A 14,248-nucleotide genomic window follows, 5' to 3' on the forward strand; every position below is an offset into this window, starting at 1 on the left:
CCCCTCCAGCTAGCTGGAAATTATGCCAAAACTATTCTCTATTATATCAACTATTGTTTTATTGTTAAAAATTCAATCTTCATATTTCACAATATTTTCCCATAATAATCCCATTGTCATATCTCTTGTCAGATATCAATTAAATTTACTACACTTTAGGTCAAAGGTCAACATACTGTAATATAAGCACAAAATTGTAATTGCATAACGAATATGTCTTTTGCCCAGCTTTATTCAGGCTAAAAAGGGGACGAAAATTAGCAACATTTTCTTTTGACATTACACATATAATTATAATTTTCTTATTAAAGTCCCATTCTCTACGTTTTTTAGATCTAATTTAAGGTCACATACTACATTTAATGTAAAAATAAATACTATATGTTCCTATATTGCGATAACTGTTTTCGTCTTTAAATGGTTAAAAATGTGAAAAATAAGTCGATTCTAATAATAAAAAAAAAATTGCCGGGTTTCCGTACGATGTTCGTATTACTGCTGTTTTTGACAAAACGTCAAAAAACGTAGGGAATGGGACTTTAATATCTTAATTACGTGATATACACTTTATATAAACTATAATGTAATATTTTCAATTTGAAATGTGATATTCTTATACACTTTGTATAATTTCATAATTAATAGTACTGTATTTATTTTTCTTTGATATCTTTGATAAATCTTTGCTTCTTATACATAACAACAATAATGTTTTTAATAATTGATACTTCATCTTCAGAATAGTTATATTGAAGACATTTCTTCATATTTTTTTTCTTCAGATTTATTTCTTTCATTTCTGAACATTTTTGCAATACGTATTTAAACCTCCTATATTATAACATTTATATCTAAATTTATTTTACAGTAGACCTATAAAAAAACAAAGCTAAGCAAAAAAGCAAGCGAGAGGGCCTATTTATCAATTTTTTTTTTATAACATATCCGAATCTCAAAAACATTTTTTTTTTATAAAACCGGAATCAATCCAGGATTTCAAATATAATATAGGATTTTTCTTAAAGATATAGCCTGGTTATTTCCCCATATACTTTGTTCTATTGTGCTATTGTTCTCAGGTGTTTATTTTGTCTGGTTAAATAGTTACAGACTGCATAATAATATATAAGAATGGAAGTTTGTCGTTCTCTTTGACGTAAAGGTGATTTAGAATAAACATTCTAAATGACAAAAACTTATTTACAAACACTGTCCTTGAATGTTTCAATATTTATTTATCCTAATACTTTAACAAATTTATTTTAACATACTTTTAATAAACAGTTCTTACATATTTCTACAAAAGTGTAATAAAAATGTAATGTATAGATTGGCCTAAGTGTGAACAAAATCATTTTATTTCCAGTGCGGGAAGTGAAATTCTCTTTGCATTACGTGTGCTATGACCAAATGTCGTTCCGTATCGAAACTTCTGACCTGAAAAAAATAATTAAGAATTGTCATTACACCACCTAAAACATATCACCTTGTGTGAGAACAACATTATACAATTGAACCTCCCGCCATAATAAACACATAAAGAACCGTTACTTTGTCTATTTATGTATTATGTATTTGTAAGCGGACATCAGTTTTTCTAACTAAATCCGATGTTGTTTATTGGAGATTGGTCTAATATGGTAGCCTGTTACATCGTTCGATACTTTAAACAAAGTTTTCGTGTTTCATTTTACTCTTCAGTATATATTAATACAGTAACGTTTGTTATGATAACTTAATTTACATGTAAAATATGTCAAATATGTTTGTTATTAGAACAAAGACCATTAATTTGGAATATTTTACCAGGTATATGTCCGGTATATTGTGGTACAAGACCGGTATCAAGTGTGTATATTCGTCGAAATGTCTTTCGTTCTTGTGTTAGTCCAGGCAACTTTACTGGATGATCCATTCTAGTTTTAGCCTTTTCAAGATCACCAGAGAACAGGTTCAATGCTTCATGAGTTATTATTGGATAGCCCATTCCAATCAGGTTTCGGGCTTTAGGTACAAATCCGGTGTAACCTATTCTCACAAAAACAAATATATATATATATATATTAAATATGAATTAAATGGAGAAATTTATTCTATTTTATTTTATTTAGCCAAATGTCTAATATTAGTGAACGATGCAAGAGATATATTATATTGTATAAGCCGGGCATTTTTAAAATTGTGAATCAAGAAATTCATCAATAAATTTATATTTGTTTTCAACTTTCTGATTGTACTAGACTTTGAACAAAGCAAATGTTTCACCTTTTTGATATTTCTATCAGTTAATTGAAAAGGGTAACATTTAAAATAAATCTTATTTTATCCATTTCAATGATACGTAACCAAAAACGGATAAAAAGCAATCAATAGGGAGTCTGCCTAGGTAATTTTAGCATAGCTTATATCCATAATGTTGGAAAGTGACGATGCCAGGTATTATAGTGATACTTGTATCAATTGGACATTCAAAGAGAAGCGTTAATGAATTCTTTATATTTACATGCGCTGATATGATTTTGTGTACAATATGACATTTATCACTTACACCTATTTTTAAATTTAAGTAAAAGAAAATGATTATTTATACTAAAAAGCACGCTTGGGAAAAACACATTTACATTTACTCTGCCTATTTTTTAAAAACTTGTTCAATTATGTTGTTTATTTTTTTAAATAGTACGTCCGAAAGCCTGATTGTTAATAATTTATCGTTTTCAGTATGGTTAGTTATTCTATTAAAAACGTCAAACACTTTTTTTCCAACGATTAAAACTAGCCCTAAGTGTTCTTGTTATTTCTTATCACCTATTTTAGAAATCGGTATTATCCAATTCCCATTTGGGTTGGGATTTTACCCGAGTGAAATATTGCAGTGAACAACAGTTTTAAGCTATCGAACATTATTGGTGGGACGTTTATTACCTTTCCGGTTTTGTAATTTTGTAGGCCTAGCCTAATTCTTGTTTTTATTATTTTCGGCTAGATTAATTTCGATAGATAATCGTGCTAATACTATATGTTCAATTTCTTTTGTAGTTTTAATATTTTGCTCAAATTGTACAAATAAATATTTAAAATTAGTTCGCCATCCATTCGTTAAATAATAATTTTTGTTTTCAATTAGTGTTTTTTGTTGCCCAAAATGGTTTGCTCTCCTGTAGTTTAAGTTTGACCAAATAGTCAAATTAGATGTTTGTTATAGGCTAATTTAGTTATAATTATTGCCTAAATATAGTTAGTATGTATTGCTACACACGATGATACAAAACTTTTCAAAACAATAGCATACAACGATTAATTAAAAAGAAATCAAATCAAACATGCATTTTTTGTTTTGTTGAATGGTGTGTGGGTGTGTTGGACTAAAAGATACACTAAATACTTTGTTGAAGCACATGTGAAGACTAAATAATACTTTCTGCTTGTTTAGTAGTACCTGAGACGAAACATTTCTCTGGATTACTGTTGCTCATATAGTATGGTGATGTGGAATGTTGCTTCTCATTTGGTGAAACATACCGGAATGTTATTGTCTGTGGTATCAGTGGGTCGATGCCGGCATTCTAAACAAAAAAACAAAAAACTGAAAAAGGTATTGCGCCAAAAACAACCACACTGTACATCGATATTAGTTTTGAAATAATATATATTTAGAAAGTAAATGTATAGGCCTAATTACCGTTAACTTAAGTTGTTCAACTTTGTTTCTGTATGCGAGTCGGCCATTTTCAAAATCTGCTGTTGCATTAAGGCAAGTCTTGGCATATCGTGATCCGTAGTAATGCTCCCCTTTTGGAATATACCCTGATAACATACATGAGAAAGCTTAGTCTCAACAATCAAATAAAATCTGACCAACTAATAATAATACGTTGTGGGAATTTGTTAATGTTATTTATTTATTTAATCTCATATAGAGGGTGGCCCTAAACAGGATATGCTGACAATCAATGGCTTCATAATAAAACAGATTAAAACAAACATAAAAAAAATAACACTAATTTAACTATTCTAACAACATTAGAAAACAGAAACAATTATACAAAAATAAAAAAATATATACATAGCGATTTTTAGGTGTCAATTGTTTTTTAAAAACAGACTCAAGTGATTTAGTGACACCGCATTTTAGTTCAGAGGGAAGCATATAAATAGGTTAATGATACAACACTGTTCTAAGTGTTTCTGTTTTTGGGAAAGGGACGACACACTTTTTTTTCACTGGCACTTCGAGTACATCGATTTGGAATTCGCCAAGTCAAGTACAGTATTCCAGTTTAATATAGACTAGTTTTTCAAATCTCTGTACTGAAGAATCTAAGATTTTTCCCAGATCCTATTCATAAATAAAATAATATATTTTTTTTCAAATTCAAATAGAAAGCCATAGGCTAAACACTTTATCTACTGTTTTTATTTGTTAGAATAAATAATAATTAATATACAGAATGATGTACTGACCAGTATAACCTGGAACCATTCTCTTTCTTAATTTCTGATTTCCTAAGCTAGCAACTCTTGTTTGTAATAATTCTTTTTTAGCATCCTCATCTTTGTCAGACACAGCTGGGTCTATTTTAGAGAGAATAACCTTTCCTGAAGAAGCTAAATTATCACTCGTTAACAACTTGGAAGTTGTGCAGCCAAAGGTTTTACCAATTTGAAACTTAAATTGAGGGCAAAATCCACGGTATCTGAACGAAAAGAAAAGTTTGATCATCTCATTGGCTGCATGAACAAATAAATAAATAATAAGCCTAAATGAGTTACAATTGAATACTTATTTATTTTACTGTGCCTCCTGATCTGTATCCACTATTTTTAGTATAGTATTAAAGTAGTATAATGCCTTCCTAGATAAGCATCATCAGGACATATGCCTCTAGAGTTGCTCGGCTATAGTGCCTTATGTCACACGCATACAATTTAATACAAACTTACCCCGGGATGTGGTAAGGATCTGGTGTCATTAAAATGCTTTTGCAATTTTTTTGGGATGACATTCTAAACAAAATAGTATTATCAATACAGTATTTAGGAAGCTATAGCTATGAAGCTATGAATACAGTAGAAGTATGACTGACACAAACGAATTGAATAGGCTACAATAACTGGTTACTTAGCAGCGGAAAATAGCACGCAGTTTACGCGTTCATTAATAAACACACACACAATTCGACCGCGCAGCACCACCCTGTTACGTTTGTTGTGCGAACAAATTGAAACTTCAATTGTACCTCGAATAATATTGTTTTATATTACATAGCCTATGTAAATACGTGAACGTGATTGGTTGAAACTGCGTCACATGACTACCGCTGCGAGGATCGTAAATCGTATATATCCTCGAGAACGATGATATTGACCGATTAATTTTCGCGTAATTATCGTGTCCCCTGTCATTAAACATATACATTCTCGAGTTCGATGATATTGACTGTGTAATTTTCGTGTGGCAACACTCGCGTTTGCCGATAAATAAACAAAAGTCATCTACTGGATTTGAACTCGGGTGGAATTGTCACTCCATCGCAAGACAACGCTTCCACCGTGGCGCCACGCAGCTTGCTTGAAGAAATTATTCATCTAAACTATTTAAACTATGCATACATAGCGCCCTCATTTGTTATTAGTCCTCCCTAAATGTGATGAAACACCGTTTGTGATTGGTCAATACTCACGGTAGTAACCTAGTAACTAGTACGCGCTGAACATCCGGAGATTCGGCTCCTCGCGAGAGAAGACGATGAATTGTTTATTCGGCCTACCTGATTATAATATTATTATTAATAGGCTTATTGATGGAAATTCTTCTGTTAATTTAAACGACCTAGGCCTAAGTGAATATTTTATTGCCAAGGAATCATTAATTAGTAATTATCTGTATATTATTCTTCGCAAGGTAAGGTGTCTTTCTAGGCAGGAGGCTTGTTTACATACAATACAAATACTATAGAATAGGAGGCCTAGCCTAGCTTCACCCAACCCAGCAGACTTGTTCTTGGCTATATAATATAACAGATATCGCCTTTTATATCGGTAAAATATAAGATTTAACATCCCCTCGGGATGATATTATGTTCTCGGGGAATTATATATCCCTCAGCTGCCGCTTCGGGATATATATATTCCCTCGAACATAATATCATTCCCTCGGGGATGTCAAATCTTATATTTCACCTCTAAGCAGGCAATATCTGTATAATAATAGACCGCGAAAAAAGCAGCCTTAATTTCCCACTAAAAACTGAATGTTTTTGAAGGTTTTTCCGTATGTCAAAAATATTGATTGTAAAAGTGTTGCATTTGTTTAACAAATCATCAGAACATAACAGTTTACATAACCAGTAGTTAAAGAGAGAAGAATTTGTATAACGGCGATAAAATTATAATAAAAAACACTATCCAATGTACTACTCAATTTAAATATAAAAACAACAAAAAATGGAAGTACTGTATTGCATCTTTAAGAGAATTAATATTAAAATTATTAATCATGCAATTTTTATATTTGATTTATAATTTATTATAATATTGTTTGAATTGAAAAGTTATTAATCTAGCCTATTAATAAATGTGTTTGATCATGCATATCTATGTATGTATGCGCGCAATCCAAACGGCAATGGACATTATAGTTCTCAATGGACAGACTGGCATCTTGTTTTGGTGAAGTCGAGCTGGATCCTAAACAGTACAGTAGTGATGTAGGAATAACAGAAATAGTGACTTTGAATTCGTAAAATGTTAAGAAATCTCTATTATTTTGTACAAAAATATTGTAAGAGGAATATTTTAAAAAACTGTGAAAAATAAACGGTATGGTAAAAAATGTTATCCGATGAATTTTGCGTTTCTGGCTTTTATCAACTTCATAGTTTTATTTTCATGCTATAGCAAAATATATTTTTTCATTTCATGTATTTTCGTCATGATTTCTGTTACCCATATTTGATTTATGTACCAGATATTATAATACATGCCTGTACATTTAAAGGTCAATAGAAACATGGAGGTATAAACCTCCATGATAGAAAGGAAAATCACACATGAGCGTAACACATTGGTGGGATTGGTGAACATCAATCAGTATTAGCGCCCCTCAGTGTACATTAGTAAAATCATGGAGAACTAACTTATTTCTCCATGGTAAAATGAATAGCACACTCAAGTTGACGTATTTTGTTTGGATTTAATTTGGATTAGTTTATATAGCGCCGTATGGTTGACTATTTTGGAACACGTGATACACAAATAGCCTGGGTGCAGTACAAATTTTGCGGGAAAAAAAGTCAGTTAGGAAAATTTTGAAAAATTGCTTTTAACGTTAAAATGTACAAATAATATCTTAAAATTAAATGTATACAAAAATCCAAACGCGATTGCAGGGGCGGATCCAGGATTTTGTGAAAAAGGGGGGGGGGGGGGGGGGGGGTGGAAACTGTAGAGTCCACATCAACTCAGCGATTTTGAAAATATAACACCTCTAGATGGACGGAAATGGCACTCTCACGTTATTATAGATATATTACAGATGTATTGTCCCTCAAAAACATGAAAAATGAAGATTAATTAAATCAGACTTTGAATATGTTATTCATTAGTTTTAATAGTGTTAATCACTTCAATAGAGAAAAAACCAAACCAGGTTTTCACTTATAAAATGACAAAATAAATGTTAAAATTCAACCAAAAATCTATTGGCTGGCAGCCAATTTGACCATTTTTTGCTTTAAATTACATTTTTCATGTAAATATATATTTTTTTCAATCCAATATTTAATATTCGTGTAATGGTACAAATAATGGCATTTGGTGAATGATGAAAGGTTACATCAACTCGGCGTTGCCTCGTTGATATAACCTTTCATCATTCACCTCATGCCATTATTTGTACCATTACACTCATAAACATTCATTATTTGTATATTATATAACACCTAAATAAATTCCTGTCATTTGAATCTATTTAGATGTTATATAAAATGGAATATTCAACAAAAATTTTTTTAAGAATTATTTTTTCAGGGGGACAATACATCTTTAACAATTGATATTTTTAATTTGAAAACTGAAGTACTAGTACTAGTAGGCCTACTAGCCTATTAAAGGGGGACATTTTCCCCATAGGCCTAAGCGTCACAACAGAGCGCTTCGCGCAAGATGTGGGCGTTTGCACATGGCGGAAAAAAGTGCGGGGGAGTGCCACTGGATTGTATTGCATTATACCTCCCAACACTTAACGCTTGTGATTGGTCAATTTGCTTGCGTTGCGGCTTAGCCTACATCCTTGCAATATAAATACAGTAAATATTATTTTGGCCCTGTTAATATTACCACTTATGCCGGTCCCGATGGTGGTCGCTTACGGGAGGTTCTCTGCCGATATGGAGGGCCAAAATCACGTATTATGGCTATTGCTCGATATTTTTTGACGTTCTTAACGCAACAGGGCTCTAAATTCTCCAGATAATTTTATTTTATTGTTTATGATCAGGTGGTTTTGTATTATTTATGATTTTCAGACAAATTTTAAAAATATTTGAAAATGGTTGGTCAAATTCTGTGTAGTTTTCTCATCTCATCTAAAAAACACAGGAATGTTCTTACAGAAATGTTTTTAAAACCGCTTCGAATAAAGCTAATAAAGCACAATAAGTATCAAAATTGTATTTTTGTTTTCAAATACAAATTTTTAGGGTGGCCGCTTATGGGAGGTAATTTATCATACAAAAATCTCTTTTTTAGTAAAAAAAAAAGTGAAAAAAAGTTTAGTTCTGTGACCGGATAAAACTCGATATGAAGCATACTTTGCCAACGTTCAAAGACCTCCGATATAGTTGATAGTTGATCCTAATTATGTTCCACCCATTTTCCGACACAATTTTCAGAAAAAGTTTCTATAAAGTAACAAATTGCGAGCTTTCTCTCATACGCTCTGGTCTTTTTTAAAGGAAGCCTTATAAGTACCATATATTATTATACACGTAACATTTTAGCTAAATCGGCAAACAAAGCAAAAATAAAAGTAAAAATAAATACAATAACTTAGTCCTTTTATGGTGAGATTATGCACAAAAAAAACCATACTCCAGCAAACTAAAAACAAATATGGCAACTAGCATCATTAAACATCCAAAGGTATTTTAATGTCCTCTGAAATGCAGCTTCTAAAATGAAATAGAATCAACATTTGGGATATAGCATTGTGTCGTTTTATACACAAAATCCTTATACGAAACACTTAATACCAGTATATTTTACATTACTCTATAAACAAAAACAAAAAAAATCAATTATAGCTATACAATCATGCACTCTTAAAACCCACAGTTTATTTAAAGTCTATGATCCTATCAGTCGACAATCCAAATCATATAATTCTAGTAGCTAACAATATGATTTTACTCGAACATATTTTTTTTAAACTAATTAAGTTTACCTTTACAATATTACAAAGTTGTATCTTAACTACAGTATATCAATGGTACATAAGAGGCAATGATAGTGAAAGCAAAATAATTACCAAAACAACTAGATTTTATAGACATATTTAGCTTCATTCATTGTATTCAATTAATTAGTACCACATTATCATTGCCACACTATTGATTCAGAATGTTTTACAATTTTGGATACCTATGCATACAATTGGGTGTTGAATGTTTCTTCTTTTCACATTCTGCACCAATTTACACAGATAGTTATCGTTCAAATGACACAGCAAACAATTAAGTCATTTGCCTCAGCTCTAAGCTGCTGTCATGCAATTAAGTTAAATCGTGTAGCATCTGGTCACAACACTGGTAATAAGGAAATTTACTACACTTCTTAAATGATTTAGCAATATATTTGTATATATAATGTATTACAAATTAGCAAACAATTTCTATGTAACGCATTAATCAAACACAAAGTCTACACATTTTAAAAACTAATTGCTAATGTAAATACTAATAATAATAACAGGGAACACAAGATAAAATATAATTATACAGTACACACTGTTTACAAAAACACAGACATAAATAAAAATGATTAAATAGAAACTGGAAATCAGGGAATTCTATACATCCACCACTAGCATTAAATTTATAAACCAACCAATATCTGCTTAACACTTTTTGTAAATATTCATAGCCAATTCCAAGCATTAAACACAGCTTCATTGGTATCAAATATTCCACCTTAAAAAGCAGTAATAGGAAATTAATCTACAACGTTTTGCCACAGAAATAATAGTAATTGTGTACATGTACAAATGCATGTGGCCGGCTATCTAATGTACACAAAGCAAATTTAATGTACATTATATAATATAATAAATGAAAAATGATACTACATCTGTAGAAAAAAACAACTAATTACTCTTTGTTTGAGAGCTGTTGGAATCCGTAGTATCTTTATGAGAGGATGATGGCTTCGCCTGTTGATTCATATCATGAAAGAATGCTCTTGTCGAGGCCAATAAAGCTTCTTTTTCTTTGTCTTGCTTTAATTTCAATTCATCTGCACTTAACTTTTCATATGGTTTGGATCCAGGCGGTCGTGTAGAATAACTACTCATTTTACCATTAACAACTTTTCTATGTTGGTTTGCCACAGAAACACCTCCTTGGTTTGGTTGCCATGTTACTGAATTTCCAGCTAGATGGGCATTAGCCTGATGAAACGCATTAACATTCGCAGGGTTTTGCATTGGAAACATACTACCACCTACAGATGAGCCAAAGGGTAGTGGTTTATGAGACATTGCAGGATTGGGGAAAGGAGACACTTCAGATGCTGCAATTCCTCTTAGAGTACTTCCATCTTTCATAGGATTTCTATTGCTTGGATGCTGTACTACAAGTTTGACTGCCTCTGCAGAATTCAGTGCTTGCTGTTTAGTTTGCATAGCAGACAAAGCAGATGATGATGAATTAGTTCCGAGTGATGTATTTGGATTGCTGGAAATATTAAATACATTTTTGTTTTGACAACCTTTCTGCAGTGCTGCATTATTTGAACTTGAGGATATGTATCTCATTGGCATATCAGACTGGTGAAACTGCTGTAGAGTACTGTCACTATTGTTTGGTGTAATAAAGGAAGATGGTACACTACCAAATGGTGACTTCATAGCTATTCTGTTTGAAGGAGGGCAATTTAAGTTAAGCTGGAAAGGCATCTCGTTTCTCTTAACTGGATTGAATGGTTTTGCATCAACATGTTGTTGCAAATCACTGATGGCTATGTTTCCCCTGTTCTGTTCAATCATCATCCTACCTGGCATTCCAGCACGCTCACTAAAACGCTGCGACAAATTACGTTCAGATGAATGTGGTGTAATTATTGAATGGCTTGCCAAAAACTCAATTTTTTTGTCTACTGGAGCTGAAAATGTATTTGAAACAGTTGAACTTATTGGGGTCTGAGTCATTGCCCTGGAAAAGCTGTTTTGTGCAGGTGCCAAATTACTGAACATTGTCGTTGACGGTATATTCACATTTGTAGAAGATTGATGTATGTTAGCTGGAGTTTGTGAATGATATTGATACTGGTTAGCGGGTGATGTTAGTTGTAGTGGCAAGGTTTGCACTGTTGGCTGTTGTTGTAGTGAACTAAAATATGTGTTTGAGGCTTGCAAGGAACCCACTGGATTGTTGGTGGCAAAAAACGATGACTGTTGTTGAGCCTGTTGAATGTTGCGTTGAATTGCAGGTAAAAGGGTTGATCCAATCAAATTTTGCTGGCTTCCTACTGGTGTAGTTGGTTTCTGAAGTAAAAAAAAAAGGTCTTTTCATGTGTACAAGAATCAATACTATAAATACTGAGATTACAATAGTGTTAAAAGTTATGGATGCATTGCAAGAAGCGTCAAATTTTCGAAATTGCAAACATTCAATTAATTTATTTCGCCGGAAAAGATCAAATACATAACAAAAAAAGCGAAATGAATCACTGTCAAGTGGCTTACCAAAAGGGAAATTGAAAAGCGTTATATAATACATTAAAAGTAAAAATCAATGAATGACAAGTAGCAACAGACATTGTCTCCACTAGTTTTATTTGCGTTTCAGGCCCTGTTTGTACCAACGTCAAAACAGTTTTAGTGTACAATACGAAGAGGTGTCTAGAAAACTCAGATTTGAAGCTTCCAATTTTATTCTATTAGAAAACTCAGACTACAAAATGATCATTCCATTATAATCAGAAGATACAGTAAGTCATGTGAAATAATTGTATACATTTTTTATATGCTAAAATAAAATTACCATCCTAATTAAGAGAATTGGATATGTTTTGTTAAGTGAAGCTTTACAGCAGAAAAGAGCAAAACTGACAAACAAAAAAAATAAAATAAAACAATTAATGAATTTATGCAAACCTTGGCTTAATTGTAATAATATATGCATATAAAATATTTTTTTAAATGTACACAGTATTTTTTAACCCTCTGATTAATAATACAATGATCTATTTAGTAGTGGTCTGACATTTCTACATCTAGAAAATGTAGATGCCTACCTGAGCATACAATGCCGTTGGCTGTATATTTACATTTGGAACATTGTTAAACTGCAGACTAGAAACTGTTTTAGTAACAGGTGCCAAGTTTGATGGACCACCAGTTTGAGAAGGTTTTCCAATGTGTGATGCATTACTAGGATTTTCTAGTCCCTGTGAAAATCCAAGGGAACTAAATCCAAGGAAAGTTTGGCCAGACAAAGAAGAAGATGGCAGAGGTTGAGACAAAACACCAAGATTAGCTTGTAACTGGTTCTGTTGTTGTTGCTGAGGCTGTTGTTGGCCTGTAATAAATCCCACAGGAGGAAATGATGTTTGAACTGGTGGTGACGGTGCAATAGTATGTGTCTGCCCAATGCCATATTGATAGTTGTTTGATGGCTGGTGCTGAATAACCGATGCAATAGAAGGGCCAGTAAGTGTTACACCAGATCCCATCATTCGAGTGTCACCTCTTTGAAAAGCAGGAACCTGATTTCCAGGACCTTGAGTGAGTATACTTGGCGATGCGTTGCCAGGACGTAATACAGAGCCAAACTGTGTATGCTGTGCATATCCCACTGTTGGAACCTTTGCAATATTGCCACCAATTGGTTTGGTTTCTATTGTGTTAGTTAGAACAACAGATGGAAATGGTAGATTGTTGGCAGCACTTGAGAATCCATTGAGACTTGTAGCATAACCAGATGCTACCATATAGGAATTGCTTGCCTGGTGAGCTCCAGTATTAAGTGCTAGCCCACTATATGAAACAAATGTTTCACTTGAAGATGTTGACGCAGTAGAAGCACGAGTTTCCTGAATGCTAATGTCAGAAGAGTTCCTGAGGTCACTTTCAGTACCAAAGCTTCCAAATGTAACCCCTGATTGTGATCCAAGTGCAATACCTTCACTGGCATGCTGCCGTCTTTGAAAGTCAGTAAAATCTGCAGAGCTTGCAATCTGTACAGATGCGGTAGCAGTCACCACTTGGCTTTGAACAGGTATACTGCTACTGCCAGGTGACACAGCAGTCTCCCCTAAACTTTTTCTTGATTCCCATAACTTTTTAGTGGACTTAATACTCTTGGTTAATTCTTCAGTTGCAGGAGAATTTGGCGATTGTGTATTTATTTGAAGCTCCCTATGCATTGTGTGAGGTATCTGCAATGGTTTACTGTCGCAAGTTTCTTGTTGATTAATGCCAGTATCTATGTTTGATCTAATGACATCAATATTGCTGTCACAGCTTTTCGGCATTTCTATTGGTTCCCTTGCTAGCCCAACTTGTGCCTGTGCTAAAGAATGAGGCAATTCCTTTGGTAAAGCACTTTTCTGGTGTTTCCCACCTTGGCTTTGCGGTGATCCAACTATGGTAGACTGTGCAATGATGCTCTATAGAAAGAAAAAAAGATGTGATGTTAATAAATTGGATTCTTATCAAGTTATTATATATAGTTCATATCGCACAAAAAACTTGTTTCTCATGAATTAATGAAACCAGAGCAATCAGACATTGACATCAATTTTCAATTAAATTCAGTTTTTTCTGTGATTTGTGAATATTCAATTCAATTAAGTATAATAAAAGTGCACTCTTCCCTGAAAAAAAAAAATTGTATCAGGAATAAAATTGGGAACTATTTACAGCCATTGATTTTGTTATAGAAAAACTATTCCTTCACTTTGAAATATCTAAGCTAAAAAATGAAAAAAATACTGGATATAGAACTCTATTGTGTTCAGACTTTACGAA

At 32.7% G+C, this 14,248-nt stretch overlaps 2 protein-coding genes across 4 annotated transcripts in view; both read right to left on the reverse strand.

Annotated features, from left to right (window-relative positions):
• Positions 1–1,220: 1,220 nt before the first annotated feature.
• Positions 1,221–5,067, reverse strand: LOC144838010 (ciliary microtubule inner protein 2B-like). The gene is made up of 6 exons (XM_078693347.1): positions 4,945–5,067; positions 4,465–4,697; positions 3,683–3,807; positions 3,440–3,566; positions 1,807–2,028; positions 1,221–1,437 (listed from the first exon to the last, which is right to left on the reverse strand). Exons 1-6 carry the CDS (start codon positions 5,004–5,006, stop codon positions 1,352–1,354), a joined length of 855 nt encoding a protein of 284 aa, XP_078549473.1. The 5' UTR covers positions 5,007–5,067; the 3' UTR covers positions 1,221–1,351.
• Positions 5,068–9,130: 4,063 nt separating this feature from the next.
• Positions 9,131–14,248, reverse strand: part of LOC144838018 (uncharacterized) — a 31,655-nt gene continuing 26,537 nt past the window's right edge. For all 3 annotated transcript variants that reach the window (XM_078693354.1, XM_078693352.1, XM_078693353.1), the window contains exons 20-21: positions 12,514–13,887; positions 9,131–11,761 (exon numbers count right to left, since the gene is read on the reverse strand). In XM_078693354.1, coding sequence (XP_078549480.1) covers positions 10,364–11,761; positions 12,514–13,887 — 2,772 coding nt within the window. In that variant the 3' untranslated portion in view covers positions 9,131–10,363. The remainder of the gene's footprint in view (positions 11,762–12,513; positions 13,888–14,248) is intronic.

Source organism: Antedon bifida, chromosome 3, assembly GCF_963402885.1.
Source record: "Antedon bifida chromosome 3, ecAntBifi1.1, whole genome shotgun sequence".
NCBI classification, from domain to species: domain Eukaryota; kingdom Metazoa; phylum Echinodermata; class Crinoidea; order Comatulida; family Antedonidae; genus Antedon; species Antedon bifida.